The following is a 17,948-nucleotide window of genomic DNA, read 5'->3' as shown; positions in this document are numbered from 1 at the left end:
TTGAAAACTTACATATCAACTCCTACTTATGAATAATTAAAATGTGAGTAAATTACTGTCAAACAAATAAATAAATTAATGACTCTAAAAACATTTTCTGCAAAAATCTACCAGACACAAATTATTTCTTGAGCTTAAGTGACTTCATAGATTGAAGCAAATTTCTAAGGGAAATTAAAATTTGCACAAACTTTCAAACACTCAAGTGCAAACATTGGCTCGCTCTCGTTGTTTTAAATTACCACATTTTTGATTAAACATAATTCTGCTGTGCAAACACACCATACTTTCTTTATTCTTTTGTTGAAGGACACCAATCTTCATCTTATGATTTATTTTGAACAGTACTGAAATAAACATTGATGTGCAGGTCTCTGTATCATTTGTTTGAGTTTTTAGTGGGAATACCCAAAAATGATTTAGCTAGATTACGTGGTAGATCTGTTTTTAAGTTTTTAGGAAAATTCATACAGATTTTCAAAGTGATTAGACTGATTTATGTTCCCACCAGCACGTAGAGACAGACTTCCTTCACTTTTTGAAATCTACACCCTCATTAGCATAATTTTTTATTTGTTTTTTAATGACTGCAATTTAGTGTGGAGTAGAAAATAATGTCAGTGTTTTGATTTCCATCTCGCCAGGTGTTTCGGCTTGCATTTTTCTAATGATGTTGATTTATTTTATCAGTTTGGTGGCCATTTATACCTCATCTTTTGAGGTGTCTATTCATTAGTTTACTTACAAGTTGGATTGGTTGATTTCCTGTTTTCTTTGTGTGTGTGTGTGTGTGTGTGTGTGTGTGTGTATGAATGTATTTATTCCAAATGCTAACCCAAGATTATACGTGTAGTTAGAAAAGATTTTACTCTGTTCAGTCCTCCATTTAATCATTCTATTGTCTAAAACATATGTCAAGTGAAGTCATTTAATTCTGTGCAATCACATTTGGTAATTCTTGCCTATGCCTAGGTCTTTAATATTTTAACTAACAGTTTTTTATCTAGCAGTTGTGTTTGTTTGATATACCGGGAACTGAATTTTGTATAAGGCAAGATTTAGGCATCTGGTTTATTTTTCCACTTGTAGATATCCGGCTTTCCCAGATCCATTTGCTGAACTCAGCATTGTATTCTCCAGTTCAGACTTTTAACAACTCTGTCAAAAATCAGTGGGTATTTGGTAGTGTCGGCTTATAAGATATTCTGTTTTATTCCATTATTCTACATGTTCTTTTTTTGTGGCAGTATTGTGTTATTTTTGTTATCTTAAGTTTCTTCTGCTATAATAAAAAACTTGACCAAAAGCAGCTTTGGGAATAAAGAAAGTATTTCATCTTACCACTATAGTCTATCAGGAAGGGAAGTCAAGGCAGGAATTGAAGCAGAAGCCATGGAGGAGTGCTGCTTATTGAGTATTTATTAAAATATTCAATTACCTGATGTTCCTTTATATGTCCTATCTTCACCATCAGGATAAATTACTTTTATATCATCAAAATGCTTCTTTTTCTTCTTCATAGAAGCTTAAAAACATAATAAGACATTATTAGTGGTGATAATAGAATTACCCAAGACCAAATATCCTCTTGTGATCAAGAGGAAGTAAGTCCTTGTTAATCTGTATGTGGTATTTGGGGGACAGAGAGGAGAAGATAGAGAAATGGAAAATGGAAAGAGGTAATTATTTCTGAGATATTAGGTCTTTAACTTAAAAGGCATACTTGGAGAGACTATTTTTATTTTGGAAAGAAGGAAACCTACACCTAACCCCTAGTTTCTGTAAAGAGTACAGGTCAGCATAATGACACTGCTGAAGATTTATCAGCCCACAATGACTCTGAGATTCTTGAATTTGACTTTGAGATGAGTAAAAGCAAAAATATGTGGCTGTGTATATAGGGACCAGAAGAGATGGTTCAGAAGTTATGAGCAACTTTTGCTCTTGTAGACGATCTGGGTTTGGTTCTGATTGCTCACAACCAACCAGTTCCAAGGGTCTGGTCTCCTGCCCTCTTCTGACCTTCAGAGATAACAGCTATGCATATGCTACACACGTGTATATACAGGATAAAACACACAGAAAAGGAAATTTTTTTAAATGCGTGAAAAAGTGGACAGTTCACACTATTTCCCAGTTGCATGAGGAAGAGATATCTGGATGTACAAAGCTGCTCAAGTGGTTTCTAATCTGAAGCATAGGGCTGCACCAATCCTTGAAAAAAGCAAATCGACTGAATTAATTCATCTAGCGAACTAATTAGTAGATATATTTTTCTCAAAATTTTATGACAAAAATAGAAGTTTAGTATTATAGTGATTGAAATTATTAGAAATCTGTAGATATCTAGAGTATTGCAAACTTCCAGTGACTTAAAGAAAAGGGTTCATACAATTTAAGGTTATCTAGAAATACTTGATTGGATGTAAATTGCGTGTGAAGGATTAGAGAGAAATGGCGACTAGTAATAGTAGGGCCGAGACAATGAACATAGAGAGGCAAAAATGGGGAATTTAATCTGCTTACAGTGGTCAGTACTCCGATTTGATAGAACTATAAATAAAACCTTACTCTGTCCTAGAATTTTTAGGTTTTCATAGTTGTTTAGTGTGCTATGTTACGTTTTAGATGGTGATAGTATTTGTGACATGTTAACGTGCCAAAACCATTTACAGGTCTTGAAAATTATAAAGGAGGAGTTAGAGGAGGTGTTGGTCAGTACAGTCTGGCTCCAGAGCCTGGTCATGGCACCAGGAGAGGACAGTGTCATCTTCAGAAAATAGTGCAAACTAAAACCTAGAACTTTAAATTAAGACTGGACTCCATGGAGTGATGGTTGCATACCCTTTAAAGTGAATTTATAGGAAAAAGCTCGGGATCAGCAGTTGAAATTATCATAATTAAACAGTTACAGAGTATGTGTGGAGGAAGGTAAGGCAGACTCCAGTTAAGAGCAGTTAATAAGGTAACAGAGTACAGGGAGGAGCTGAACTACAGGTGGGGCTGATGAGAAAAAAGGCTGACGGCCATGTTCTCTCAATAGTGTGCATTCCTAGAACGTTTAAAAAAACCTTCTGCTGTGCTAACCAATAACTGTTATGGATCATTTCATTGTGATCCCTTGGTGTCACACCCAAAATGCCCTGATGTGATTTGGGCACACTCAGTCACGCTCTGCTGCTTTTACACCTTCCTCCACTCTTGTCTATGTTTCCCTGCTTTTTTCTACAACCTTTCTCCTTCTTTATCTTCTTAGTTCACCAGGTGTTTTCTATTCTTACTAGTTGACAACATACCAAAACACAATGTTAATGTACATAAATAATTACTTTACACATTAGTTTTAATGTGTTAGTAGTAAAATATACATTATACTAAGAATAAGGAAATTGGTGTAAAAATTGAAGGGCAATCAAATTTGTCACTTGAACCAGTTGATAACATTATTTTAGTCTTGATGTGTGTGTGTGTGTGTGTGTGTGTGTGTGTGATCTTTTCAACTTGAATAGTAGTGTGGAAATCGTTAGTTTAGGACCCCGTATAAAGTGGGTAGGGAGCACAAGTATGTAAGATATTACATGTTACACTGATCGACTTGGTGGCACATTATTCTCACATTCATAAGGAGCTCCATTCTGTCCTTTATAATCAAACGCATTTCTTCCCATGTCATCTTTTTGCATTTTTTGTAAATGATAGGCCATTTTTTTCTCTAGCATTGCTTGTTTCTAAAATAGTAAAGAAAATATACTGGTGAGTATTAATTTGACATTTATAAGTTCCAAACAAATATTTAAACCATATAGTATAGTAGAAATAAACACTTAGATTTCTGTCTTGTGACTTGTAAATTTAGAGTATTTAGAGAGCAATAAGGAATCTATTTCTATTTCTGATTGCACGCTTATGTAGGTACAGTTTACCTCACTGAATTCTTCAGAAGAATGATTGCAGTTTTAGAAATGGAACTTTTCGTTGTGACTCTCTGGGATACTATTGAGCATGCACAAGTCAGAAGAGTGCTAGATACACAGAGAGAGCCCTAGACATCTTATTCCGCATTCTCTAAGAAAAAGGATCAGTGCATATAAAGAAGTACACAAGAGAACATAAAAGAACATCCTGAGGGCTAAGAGAGGAGAGAGCTTTGCATTTCCATAAAGATGAAAATTATATGCATTTTTACAAGCCTTATTATAAAGGCTTCATGAGTCATACTGGCTAGAATACTAAAATGGCGCTTGCTTCAATTATAGGCAATACCTAATTCCAATAACAGTAATACTAGCCTCAGCTGGCAAATCATAAAAAGTTTGATTAATCAAAATTATTTCCAAAGTTATAGAAAGAATGAACACAAGAAGTCAATATAACGCATCAAGTGGCAGAATGTTAGGCCTGTAAAGAGACAGGGCCACATGACCTATAAAAATATATTATTCAGTTATAATTAACTTAGAAAAGATGAACTTAGACTTCAAGTTGAAAATTTCAGTGCACCCAGTATAGGTGCATTTTATATGAATTCCATGATGTAAAGGATCTTAGAGGAAGCCCTGAAAGGGAGAACACTCAGATTTTCAGGAAGATAGACACCGTTTGAAGTAGTTAGGGTTCTGGCAAAAGAAAGCATGTAATTTGTGTGCAGTTGATCTTCACCGCAAACTTGTCGGGATTGAGGATCACCGTGAATATTTACCACACTGCGGGTCTGCATGGTTGTTTACTGAGAAGAGCGGATACACCCCAAATGTGGGTGGTACTATTCCAGGGGCTGGAACCTCAGAAGAAAAAGGAGAAAGCTGAGATGAGCACAGACATTCATTTTTTTTCTGAGCTTCCAAAGCAGATGCACAGTGACCAGCTGCCCTGATCCTGCATTTTTTCCCTAAGATACAGAGAGACTGTATCCTCTCAAACTGAAAGCCATAATAGACTCTCCCTTCCTTAAGTCACTGCTTGTTGGGTATTTGACCACAGAGAGAAAGGTAACTAATATGAGATAGAACAAATATTTTACAATAGATGCCTAAAAAAACTCTAAAATTGCTACAAATGGTGAACTCAGAGTTTCAGGAGAAACCCAGTCTGGGTTACAAGCTAGCTGAATGATATTGTGTTTCACCGATACCAGATCCAGAAAAAGAAACTACATGAGATCAAAAATAAACCTAAAATTTCTTCTGCAAAATTCTACACAAATTTCTGGCAATTTGTATCAAACTATACATCCTAAAAAATACAGTAAAATTTGGCCAAATGAATTGATTTAATGACAGTTTAACATTTTACTTATTTTATTTTATTTTATTTCCATTTTTTATTGAGAAAAGGAGAAAAAAAAAACAAGTTTCCATCTCCTCCCAGCCTCCCATTCCCCCCCCCTCCTCCCACCCTTCTCCCCCTCCTCCCACCCTTCTCCCCCTCCCCCCACTCCTCTCCCCCTCCCTCTCCAGTCCAGAACCTTCATCTGGTGATGGATGGAGACAGAGACAGAGACCCACACTGGAGCACTGGACTGAGCTCCCAAGGTCCCAATGAGGAGCAGAAGGAGGGAGAACATGAGCAAAGAAGTCGGGACCACGAGGGGTGCACCCACCCACTGAGACAGTGGAGCTGATCTATTGGGAGCTCACCAAGGCCAGCTGGACTGTGACTGAAAAAGCATGGGATAAAACTGGACTCTCTGAGCATGGCGGAAAATGAGGGCTGATGAGAAGCCAAGGACAATGGCACGGGGTTTTGAACCTATGTAATGTGCTGGCTTTGTGGGAGCCTAGCCAGTTTGGATGCTCACCTTCCTAGAAATGGACGGAGAGGGGAGGACCTAGGACTTACCACAGGGCAGGGAACCCTGACTGCTCTTTGGAATTTTACTTATTTTATACACACCAAAGAACCTAAACAACAATTCCACAAAATCATCAAAGAAAATATTTAACAAACCACCAACATTCCTTTATGATAAAACTTTTGGCGATCGAGTAATAGATTTTTTGTTTTGTTTTGTTTTTCAAGACAGGGTTTCTTTGTGTAACAGTTCTAGCTGTCCTGGAACTCACTTTGCAGACCAGACTGGCCTTGAACTCACAGAGATCTGCCTGCCTCTGCTTCCCAAGTGCTGGGATTAAAGGCGTGTGCCACAAAGCCTGGCTTAGTAATAAAAAATTTTAAGGCTTATGAAAAGTATAAGAGACACAGAGAACCTCAAAGATAATTCTAGTAAAAGTAATGTTTTACTTTTGAGATGCATGGCAAGGGAAGCTGCTGTGCCTCATACTATTCTATTATTAAAACCTACTGCAATTAACTATTTTGTGTGTGTGTGTGTGTGTGCTATCTTTAGGTGTGTACAGAGCTGTTGAAACATGGAATATAAGGTGTTAATATGCAGATTATATTAAGAAAGACAAGCCTACTAATTCACATCATTAGTGAATCTCGAACAAGGCTAAGATACACATGCGAGAAGCAGAATGGAAAATTAAGTAAAAACTTCAATTTATGATATTTTTATAGAAAAATAAAACTAAAAGTTTTAAGTATAATGATATATTGCAACACAAATCAAACTTTGTAAAATTTACACCTAAATTTGTCAAGAATAGTTTACCCCAAATTTAGAATTTTAGATGTACATTTATTAACATGAAAGATCATTTCGTGTGCTTTATTAAATAAAGAAGCCACCTACAAACTAATCTATAGGATATAAAATCAAAAGCAGGAGGGGACTTGGATGTTAGGAGCACTTGCAGAGAATCTGTGCTCAGTTTCCAGCACCCACACAACCATATGGAATTCAAGTTCCTGGGTACTGGACTCCCTCTTCTGGCCCCTGTACAGGCAAGCATGTAGTGCGCATACATATATGCTGTTAAACATATACATAAACTAAAAATAAATAAATCTTTTTAAAAAAGATATAATTTAGGATTAAATGCATATTCACAAGAGCATTGTGTGTGTGTGTGTGTGTGTGTGTGTGTGTGTGTGTGTGTGTACTTAACAGGAATCTGGTAAAGGGTTCTACTTGCTTCTGTTTTTTCAGTAATACAGTGGCTGCTGCAGTGGGCACAAGGCCAGCCTCGCAGTGGACTCAAGTCGGCAGCATTCCTGGAGTTCATAAATAGGCTTCGCCGCACAGCAACACCCGGGTTTTTGGTTCCTAAGTTTTTAACATTTAGTTTTGCAGAATATATAGTTTTTGAATAATTTGTCATGCGAATATTTACTCTGAAATCCAAGCTCCTTTTCAAACATCCCAAGAAAGCCCCCAAAGCTCACATTACCTTTCTGTCGCTCTCTTCTCGGCTCCTGCGCCTTTGTTCCTCTACCCGCTGCTCTCTCTTGACATCTTCTCCAATCTTCGTGAGCAGCAGCATCTCCTTTGTCTTCCATTCCTAGGGGCCACAGAATTACCGTGGAGGGGAGAGGGCGTTTTGTTTTCAAGGCAGGTGCGCTTTGTCCACCACCAAGAAAATAAACTGGCAAGTCAAGGGCCCAACACTTCTGGGGACAGATGTATGCAAGCCATTCAGCGCTTTTCGAATGGGCTAAGACAGCCAGCTGTCAGCTGCCAATCCTGTTCACCTGAGTGCGATTCCCAGGGCCCTCGTAGCAGAGGAAAGGACTGACTCCCACTCCCGTAAGCTGTCTGGACTTCTTCACTGCATTATGCGGTGTGCACACACAAATGAATAATTTTAAATTTCAAATGAAAATTAGCCATGGTTCATTTTTACCAAAGGCAATTTAAAAATTATTTCCTATGCACACTGAAGTGAATGTAAAGGGAAACAATGCGTAGTAACTTTTTTACATTGATCTTTAAAAATAATCGTTCATTATGCCGTTTGTGGTATCTGCCTCTACCGTTAAGTTTATTTGCAAATGGAAAAACTGTGTATTTTCCCCTCGCAACACTTACAGTCACGTCTTACCTCTTCGATTTTTCTCCGGAGATTGAGTTTTTTTCTTGTATACTCCCGCTGCCGTCTCTCTTCCCTGTCCATGCGGAGCAGGCGCTGCTCTTCCGCTGTGCGCTCTAGTTGTTCCAGTTCCTTACTGATCATATCCAAATACCTGAGTGAGGTGAACATAGGATTGCAGGTGAATTGGAAGCTTTATCACCATACTCCAAGCCAGGTCCTACCTTGCTTGCTATGGTTTGAATGACAGAATTTTCATAGGGCTTTTATATTTTGTTTTGTTGGTTCCATTTATCATTTTTCAGATCAGATGTATTTGTAATATTTGACTTATTCTTAATTCATTTTTAATACATATTTGTTACTTAGGTTAAAGAAATAGGGCGGGAGAGATGGCTCAGCGGTTAAGAGCATTGCCTGCTCTTCCAAAGGTCGTGAGTTCAATTCCCAGCAACCACATGGTGGCTCACAACCATCTGTAATGAGATCTGGTGCCCTCTTCTGGCAGGCATATACATAGAAAAAATATTGTATACACAATAAATAAATAAATAAATAAATATTTTAAAAAAAAGAAATAATGGGGTGGGGAAAAAGCTGATTCTGTGTTTTACACAGTGAAACGTAACTCAGTGGGTATGGAACCGGGACTTCCACACACAACAGAAAACAAGGCTTGCACCACATCCACTGAAAGAATCCTCTCAGAACAACATGAGTACTCGGCTCCTGGTAGCAACACAAAACTCCCACTGAAGGTCTGGGACAACAGTGCTGTAGCACGAATTCTAAATGTTCATAATCACAAAAACCCAAGCTCAGATATTAGGGGGTGAAAGCTGAGAGATCAGAGAAGCAGTCCTAATCCACTACAGAGACATTTACCGCTACCAAATCCTCAGACTACAAGGGGTGATTCTGTCTTTATGAATTCTCTGACTGCTGGGCTCCTGTCTCCTCCCACCTTATATTCCTCTCTCTGCCCAGCCATATCACTCCTTTCTCCTCCTAAGTGCTAGAATTAAAGGCATATTATCCTAAGGTACTGATATCACCTTTGTGTGAGCTGTTTCTCTTTTAGACAGATTCAATCTCATGTAGCCCACGGTGGCCTTGGACTCATGGAGATCTGTCTGCCTCCGTCTCCTGAATGCTGGGATTAAAAGTGTGTCCACCACTGCCTGGCCTCTGTGACTAACTGGTAATTTACCTCTGCACTCTGATCCTCAGACAAGCTTTATTTGTTAGATTACAAACAAAATATCACTCTACAGTGTGTCTTATGGCACTGTTGGGAAACCAAACTACACAATATAAAATTCTCACTCTTAGGAAAGGAAAAAGACTGGAAAATAGGTTTTCATTCAGAGAAATGAATTTGGTAATGCAATGCTAATTAATGACTATGAATGGGAAATATTTGAATACGTTTCAGTTATTTTAGAATGTTCGTGTTTTCTTAGATACACTAAAACTCCTGTTTTCATTTGAACTGATTTAGTGCTGTCAGTCCCTAAAGGGGGATTTTTAAAAGTTGCTTTTCTTTTTTGCTGCTGCTAAAATACGTTCTATAGAGATCTGGTGCTTCTTTCAGCTCTCATTTCATTATCTCTTGGGTTCCCAGAAATCTCAGCTCCCCTGGAAGAAGTACCTCCTTGCACCTCTCTGATTTCCCTCCCTTTCCTTACCAAGGAACAAAGGTCAATTGAACAATATTTACTACTTAAGAAAATAAAAGTCCTGATTACAATGCTTCTGAGTATAATTTATTGCAAACATGTGCGCGCGCGCGCACACACACACACACACAGCGCTAGGGCTTCAGGCTCACCTGTGTCTTAACAAACGTTCTTGGTCCTTAATAGACTGTGTGTTATCCTGTAACAACCAGTTTTGGAACCGTGTGACGTCAGAACAGTGAGGATATTGGCTGGTTTCTTGCAGTTTGTGCAGCTGTTTTGTAATCAATTGCTATTTTTTTTAAATAAAAGAATGCCAGAAACATATAATATTTTTACATTTCCCAGAAATATAATTATTAAAATTCCTATATTTTATAAATGGTAAATTGTTTAACTGCATTTAATTCTGTTTTGAATCCATTACAAAAGCCGACAGCTGAACTAAAGTAAGGATTTATCGCTCTAAACACAGAAGACAACTACTTTATTTCATCATCAATACTACATTTTCTGTCTCTGTCTATTTTTCCATTTATTTTTGATTTTTATGACACAGTGTCTCAAAATATATAACCCAGGTTGGCCTGGAACTCACAGTTCTCTGGTTCCAGTTTGCAGAGTGCTGGGATTTCAGGTGGGCACTGAACTGATCTGAGTCATCTTGTTTTTCTCTAACATTCTTACTTTTTAATATAAAATTGTGAGCACATGCTTTCCTAATTTTTAGCTCTCTTGACTTTAAATAAACATCTGACTACACATGCTGGGGAGGGAGGGAGAGGGAGAAGAGAGGGAGAGAGAGAGAGAGGGAGAGAGAGAGAGAGAGAGAGAGAGAGAGAGAGAGAGAGAGAGAGAGAAATACACAACTTTGATTCAGGACTAAAAGAAACAAGCATAACCTAAGAATTCTGTTTCACTTTTATGAGTTTTTGTGAATAAATACAGTATTCATACATAGATACAAACTCACGGTCTACGGTTCTTCCATGTTATGTAGGACATCACATATGTAACAAGAAAAACAGCTGTTCCTAAGACTATTTCGGATTTAGCTTCGAAATTTTTCTAGTACAAGAGACAGCTTCTACTGCCAGCTAAGGTCTAACTAGCTTATCTGACCTGCTGACTTTTTTGGTTTACTGAATTACTTACTACATTAACACTAAATATAAAAAATAATACTAAACTCCCACAAAGCCAGTACGTGCAGTAGGATCAAAAACCCACTGCAATTGTTCTTGAGTTCTCAGTATTCCTCATTGTCCGCTATGTTCAGCTAGTCTGGATTTATCCCATGCTTTTTCAGACCTAGGCCAGCTGGCCTTGGTGAGATCCCAATAGAACATCCCCATTGTCTTAGTGTGTGGGTGCACCCCTCGTGGTCCTGAGTTCCTTGCTCGTGCTCCGTCTCCTTCTGCTCCTGATTTGGACCTTGAGATTTCTGTCCAGTGCTCCCGTGTGGGTCTCTGTCTCAGTTTGAATGCTCACCTTAGGAGACCTGGATAGAGGTGGGCAGTCCTTGGGCTTCCCACAGGTCAGGGAACCCTGATTGCTCTTCGAGCAGATGAGGGGGGGGGGGACTTGATCGGGGGAGGGGGAGGGAAATGGGAAGCGGTTGTGGGGACGAGGCAGAAATTCTTAATAAATAAATAAATTAAAATAAAAAATAAAAAAAATAAAAAAAAAAAATAAAAAAAAAAAAAATAAAAAAAAAAAAATAATACTAAATATTAGTATATTGATTTTATGATCTAATCTTTTTCCCTTACTGGGCAAAAGTTGCAACTTCTAAATATTGTTTATTTCTTCTCCGAATTTTGCACAGATTATTATTTAATTAGCAATTAAACTTCAAAATATAAGATGATATTTTACACACTCAGGTACACACAAAACCTTTTTTCGTCTATTTAAACCACTGATTTTAATTGCATAACTTACCTGTTCTCGTAAGTAGTTCCTTTCAAAGTCTAATTTTAAACTCGTAAGATACTGCCGGTATTTATTCAGTTCCCTCAAACTACATACAATCTAAAAATAAAACCAATAATGCATCAATATCTTAATTGTACGAAGACTGAAAGTCATAACAGTTGCTTATTAGAGTGAAAAAAAGCAATGAAAATTTTTATGACACCAAACGTGGGGCTCGAATCCACAACCCTGATTTTAAGAATCTCATGCTCTACCAACTGAGCTAGGTGGGCTGCTATAAATCAAAGAAAAGCAGCATACAAATCACAACTCCAGAGAATCTAGACAACAATGAGGACCCTAAGAGAGATAGATATACATAGGTCTAATCTACATGAGAAGTAGAAAAGGACAAGATCTCCTGAGTAAATTGGGAGCATGGGGACCTTAGGGGAGGATTGAAGGGGAGGGGAGAAGCATGGAGGGGAGCAGAGAAAAATGTAGAGCTCAATAAAAAGCAATAAAAAAAGAAAATATTAGTGATACATTGGTGTGAAGAGTAAGAAATTATTAACGGTTTGATAGGTGGTGACTCTACATTTGTAAGCAAGAAATTTCTATTTAGAAATAAAAACTTTATTATAAAAAGGATGTTATTAGTCACACATAACTTTAGTTATTAATTCATTATAATTGGATTATGATTGTAAATATAATGTTCAAGTGCAATAAGAGTAATCTCTCAGGATGCTAACAAACTACCTTTCCTACATTTCTATCTCAATATTTAAAAAAAAACACATATAACAAAACAGTACCATTACAGACATATAACAAAACAGTACCATTACAGACATATAACAAAACAGTACCATTACAGACATATAACAAAACAGTACCATTACAGACATATAACAAAACAGTACCATTACAGACATATAACAAAACAGTACCATTACAGACATATAACAAAACAGTACCATTACAGACAGAAAAAAGAGAACTATGAATCAGCTGGGAACATTAATATTCCTTTGTCTCTTCAAAACACTCGACAACAATAATTTGATATTAAACAGAAAAGAGTGAAAGAAATAACCACGTGTGAAATCCTGATATTTGAGTATTCTATAAAGCTCATCAAGAAGTATCCTATTACAAGAAAGCTAATGGTGAAAACTTCTGAAAGACAATTCCCAGAAAGACGCTGTACCTGACAAACTGGCCTACAGACTAGGACTTCAGTGATGTGGGGGGATGGAAGGCTGCAGATACTCAGTCTAAGAATAACTGATCTGAAAGAGTCTTTCGACATTCTTTGCCCACCTGTATTGGGACTAACATATAAAAGCCCCCTTTGACCTCTTAACAAAACCCTATTTTCCAGTCCTCAAAGGGCGAAGAATGTTATCCACAAAGCACCCAAGGCCTACAGCTGAGACTTCTTTGACTGACTATAATCACTTCTCTGCTATTTCCACCATCATATCTTAAAAGTCTCTTGATTTATGATTTTCTTTGTTTGGTTATTATAAAACTTTATGAGGCTACTTCCACATTAGATCATGGAATTTGGGGTAACTGAAATCTGTGTTCCTGATCATTCCTGAGTAATGGTCAATTATTTTCAACTCCAAAAGAAATCATTTCTTATTCCATTAGAGGTGAAAGCTGTGTTTTGTTGCACCAACAGACTATTTTTCCTAAGTGTAGGGGAACAAAGACAAAATGATATAAGTTCTCTCCGATTAAGGAAAACAAGCAGCCGAGCACCTACTTTGTTATTGCTGGTGATGTAGCCTCCTTTTTTTAGTCTTCTCAGAATATCCTTGCGCTTATAGTACGTTCTTAAATGGGGGTCATGGAGACTTTTATATTGGGTTTCCAAGAGTCGGCAGTAAGGATCACTCAGGTTAAAACCATAGGAAGGTCGAAAAAGCTGCATATACAGATATTAAAATATTGCAAATATAAATTAATATATTTTCACTTTTAATTAACCTGCTGACATGACTAAAAAATCAGACAGTTTAAATGCATTTTAAATTTGGACTGGGAATAAGCAAGCAACAAGAGGACTTACTCAGACAACTTTCTCTTTTTCCCCTCACCCACATGAAGTGATTTAAACAGTTGGCCCCACTAAGCCAGTTTGTTCCCTGATGCCATGGCCATGAGACAAAAACCAGGATGAGGAAAAGAATAGGAATAGTGCATGGTTTGTTTTAAGAAATAAAACCAATACTAGAAGTCTGTCTTTTCTTTCTCCCCCTAGATTAAGACTCTATACATGAAAGGAAAAAAAAAAGGATAATGTTAACTACTATGTTTCAATCATCTTAAAGTGAAGAAAAATAATGCAAAACTCTTTTATAAGATAAATGGAAATAACACATATTAGCAGTGTAGAACTTAGATGCCAAATGCTAAGGATAAAGAATCATAGTGTCTTGGGACCTTTACCAAACCCAAAGCACTTTGAGTGTTAGAAAAAAAAAAAACAGGGTCTATACTCTACAATTCCACTAATTACTAATTTTAAGGCATATTTAGAAAAAATAGGTTTGTATCCTCTGTGAACAGTGAACACAACCTCATACAACAAATACTAATGTATAAGAATGATTTTACAGTACAATTATAAATATGAATATTTTCATATAAACAGCATAATAAGCATAACCCATAAAGGAATGAAATGACAGTCAACTAATGTTCGTGATCCCTATGATTTTCCTTTGAAGGAAACACTTAAATTATTCAGTCTCATTTATCAACTTAAACATTATCAGAGTAAGGTTCAAGTGTGAGTTCTCAGTTAATTTTTCAAGGGGAGAAGGATGGTAAGAACTTGCACATTCACTTCTGAAGACAAAAAGGTACCGGATAGAAGAATGTGTGAAAATGTGCTAATGCTGTCTTTGCATTTTGTCAGCTCCAATGCTTACTAATACATTGCCAAGTCAGACAACAGGTGATGACGTTGACGTTGAAGCATGTGGGGGGAAGCTGGAGAATCTGAAGAGCATTGCTGTTTATGGGCATCTAATTCAGCTCACACTGCCGATAATATCGTGCACCAACTTAGAGGACCCTGAAGGTGCAAGTTTGTGACCTGTAAACACAGGTCTATGCATTCAGTCTACTTCTTGAATTCTGGAGAATCAGGCAGAGTAGGGCTCTAGAAAGAACTAGAAGGCAGAAGCAATGCTTTGTGCTGGGCAAACAGGAAAGTCTAAGGCAAGATTGCACAGTAGCTCTTCATTTGCATTTATACTGCTTTGTTAAGTCACGGAGGTCGTAATTCCACAAGCTCAACATTTTTCAAAGGGCCTAATCGGTAAAGTAGGTAGAAGGACTACAAAAGCGTCCCAGAAAGCATCCGTCCTCCAGTAGCTTAAAGTCTAACTTTCCTTAAAGGAAATAATATGTCAAGGAAGGAATTTGTTGTCTCTCTCAGAGGGTAACATTTGGCTGTCAACTCTTTTTAAATATTGACTTTTAACAACGACAAACATGTTTCTCAATAATAATTAAAGTAACACTTGACATTATAAGCCTTCTTCAGAATTATTTAATCAAGAACTGGAGGAGGACAAAACTAGTAAGGGAAGTAGGCAGTATATGAATGAAGTTTATGGCCTGACAATGCTGAAGCATGCATGGGCTCCCGTATATGGCGGTTCTGTGGAACTTGTCCATATTGGCAGTCTAAGTTGATGAGGACGACTGACCAGGTCTCTCCCTCAATAGTGCACCAGATCTCATTACAAATGGTTGTGAGTCACCATGTAGTTACTGGGAACTGAAATCAGGACCTTTGGAAGTGCAGGCAGTGCTCTTAACCGCTGAGAATTTGATATAAGTGATGAGTACAATTATCAGCCTAAAGAAATGTGGGTTCTGGGAAAAAATAAATTAGTGACTGTGATGTAGTTAACAAGTGATCATCTAGAATGACTCAGATTAAGAAATTAGAAAGAAGAAAGAAGAGAAAAAGGAGTAAACCAAGTTTGACAACAAATTGGACAGTAAAAATGAGTGGTGGTTGTTTGTTTAAATGGGTATAAACCATCTCAACTGGAAGAAATCATTCTGAAGCTGTGCATGGAGGAAGAGGGCTAAGATGATCATGGGGTTTCATCCTCACAGAGGCAGTGTCTTTCTCCGTTTATGAGAATTATAATACTAAACAAGAAAAATAATTTTAAATCTATTTTTTAACTTACTGCATGAGCTAGCATTTGACTCAAAAGAAAAACACAAAACAAAAATGTCTTTCATTGAGAGTTTAATCCCGGTATTGATTAAAATACTAGTCTTAATTAATAGAAACTATTAATAGCCTTTTAATCAAAAAATTCTGAGAAAAAAGTTAATACATAGACATATAAATGGCTTATAACTAAACGTTAATATGTTGCATGTAATACAAATTAAAGTAGGGCTGATGAATTAAATCCTTTCGAGCATATTCCTATAAAGCCATACTGGATGAAGTTGCTTTATGCACACCCTAAACAATACCTGTGGCCAGGATGTCTGCCTGTTAGTATATAGTCTCCTAATCGACTCTGCTGTGTTCGCTAGTACAGTCTCCTAATAGACTCTGCTGTGTTCTCTAACAGCAAGGAGACTACAGCATTGGGACGCAAGATAACTAATGTAATTAGAAAAAGCTGCCTTACCTTTTCACTGATGTTCGTAGTAAAATATACAGTGTCAGTTCCTGGGATCATAGGCAGCTTGACCCCAAGAGGAAGATCCAGCAGCTGAGCGGCTCCCACCCCTGGAATGGGCGTCTTGTGTACCCTCTGTGAAACATAATCAGATAACTTGTCGTTTCTTTCCGTAGTAGTCTTATGCTTTGGCCCATTTCCTCCCCCAATAGAGATAGAAATCCAAGAATCAGAAGCAAAGGCCTGCAGGACACACCCTTACAGGGTCCCTCTCTTCAGCCAGCCTAAGGCACCCTGCCCTAGCCAGACAGGGGCTGGTAAGGCGGTTGCTGCTCCCAGCCCGAGCCCCACAGTGACCACTCCGAGGCCGGACTGAGGACCCAGGACATCCACACTGGCCGGAGGCCACCCCACTCACTTCTCCGCATTGCTGACTGTCCTCAGCCACGCTGCTGGAGGCTGCTTTGTTGGCAGCAACATTGGCGGTCTTGGAGCAGGCGCTGAGGTACAGCTCCATGGCGGCCTGAGCCTCCCGTCCTCCCTTGACGCTTCCTGGCTTCCTTCACCGTGGTCCCACAGTTTCGAATGACCGGTGCCAGCCCCCTGCGGCCCCACGAGCGTACGTTCCACATAGAACAGTAGCGGCCACGCAGCAGATCGAGTGGCTCAGATTGGGAGATTCGGCCCCAGAGAACCAGACTGTGACGACTCGAAAGAAAGTCTGGTTCTCTTGGAAACCGCCGCCCCTTAGATAATCCAAACAAACAGAAAATGTAAAATCGGGCTGGGTAGGAGGCTGAGAAAACAGAGCCACGAACTAGCTAAATTTCTTCACCAAAAAAACTACAAGTGTTCCCAAGCATACCTAGAGCCAGAGGTCCACCTGGCTATATGTTCATCTTCTGCAGTAAAACTTCATACCATCCCACACCCCAGTTCTCCCAACTTTGCGTATCAGGCTCACTTGCCACAAATGATCCTGTTTCATGTTCCTTCCTCTGTTCTTCCCTTTCCCTTTATCATCCTTCTGTGTCCTCTACTTTATCTTCTTTCCTCCTGTCCCCAGCCATCCAACCCAGTTTTGTAAAGCTCTCAGCCCTCTGAGACAGTCATGACTGGACAGGGTAGAACACAACTGTTTAAAATGTGGTGCTTGTCTCTGAGCAGTTGCATGGACATAGTAGTTTCTAGGCAGTCATTTGATTGGTCAAGAACTAGGACTTTGTTCCGGAGGTTCCTTGACCCATTAGCCCATTCTGGGTCATTTAAAGCTGTTAACTCTGTGTACTAAAAGCCTCCTTAAATTTGTAACTATCTTATCAATAACTTACATTTTATTTTCAAATATTAAGGGTGTGATAATCTGAAAAGTGACATCCCTCCAAATGAGAGAGTAGAAATTACTATTAGATAGGGATGCCAAGACTGAGTGAAAGGGTATTGCTTTCGAAATTAGGAATTACAGTAGCTAATGGGAAAGACGGTGCCCTAGCTAGATATTTTCTGTCAACAAGTAAAATTTCCAGCACCTGGAACAGATTACATTTTGTGGAGCTGCTGGACAAAATGCTCCCACGGAAATGCCCAAGTATCACAGTCTGTAGGCAAGGCTATGGGTTGCTTTCTACAAACTGGTTGTAAGGCCCTACTGCTGATGACGATATTTATGTTGCTGAATGTGAAGAAATAAATCTGGCGTCTAACTAGAAGCTTCATTCCCGCTGTCCAGATCCTATGGTGCT

General features: G+C 38.3%; 1 protein-coding gene across 1 annotated transcript in view; it reads right to left on the bottom strand.

The window, feature by feature from the left end:
* Fsip2 (fibrous sheath interacting protein 2) overlaps window positions 1–16,723 on the bottom strand; it is a 65,054-nt gene extending 48,331 nt beyond the window's left edge. Inside the window, exons 1-9 of the mRNA XM_041639891.1 lie at window positions 16,625–16,723; window positions 16,216–16,341; window positions 13,305–13,466; window positions 11,555–11,644; window positions 9,763–9,902; window positions 7,944–8,085; window positions 7,293–7,403; window positions 3,617–3,728; window positions 1,439–1,525 (exon numbers count right to left, since the gene is read on the bottom strand). Coding sequence (XP_041495825.1) covers window positions 1,439–1,525; window positions 3,617–3,728; window positions 7,293–7,403; window positions 7,944–8,085; window positions 9,763–9,902; window positions 11,555–11,644; window positions 13,305–13,466; window positions 16,216–16,341; window positions 16,625–16,723 — 1,069 coding nt within the window. The remainder of the gene's footprint in view (window positions 1–1,438; window positions 1,526–3,616; window positions 3,729–7,292; window positions 7,404–7,943; window positions 8,086–9,762; window positions 9,903–11,554; window positions 11,645–13,304; window positions 13,467–16,215; window positions 16,342–16,624) is intronic.
* Between the last annotated feature and the right edge of the window lie 1,225 nt (window positions 16,724–17,948).

The sequence above is a fragment of the Microtus oregoni genome, unplaced genomic scaffold (assembly GCF_018167655.1).
Source record: "Microtus oregoni isolate MIOR12 unplaced genomic scaffold, Mior012 000060F_ref0000265, whole genome shotgun sequence".
NCBI lineage: Eukaryota > Metazoa > Chordata > Mammalia > Rodentia > Cricetidae > Microtus > Microtus oregoni.
This window is presented reverse-complemented; position numbering and strand designations above follow the sequence as displayed.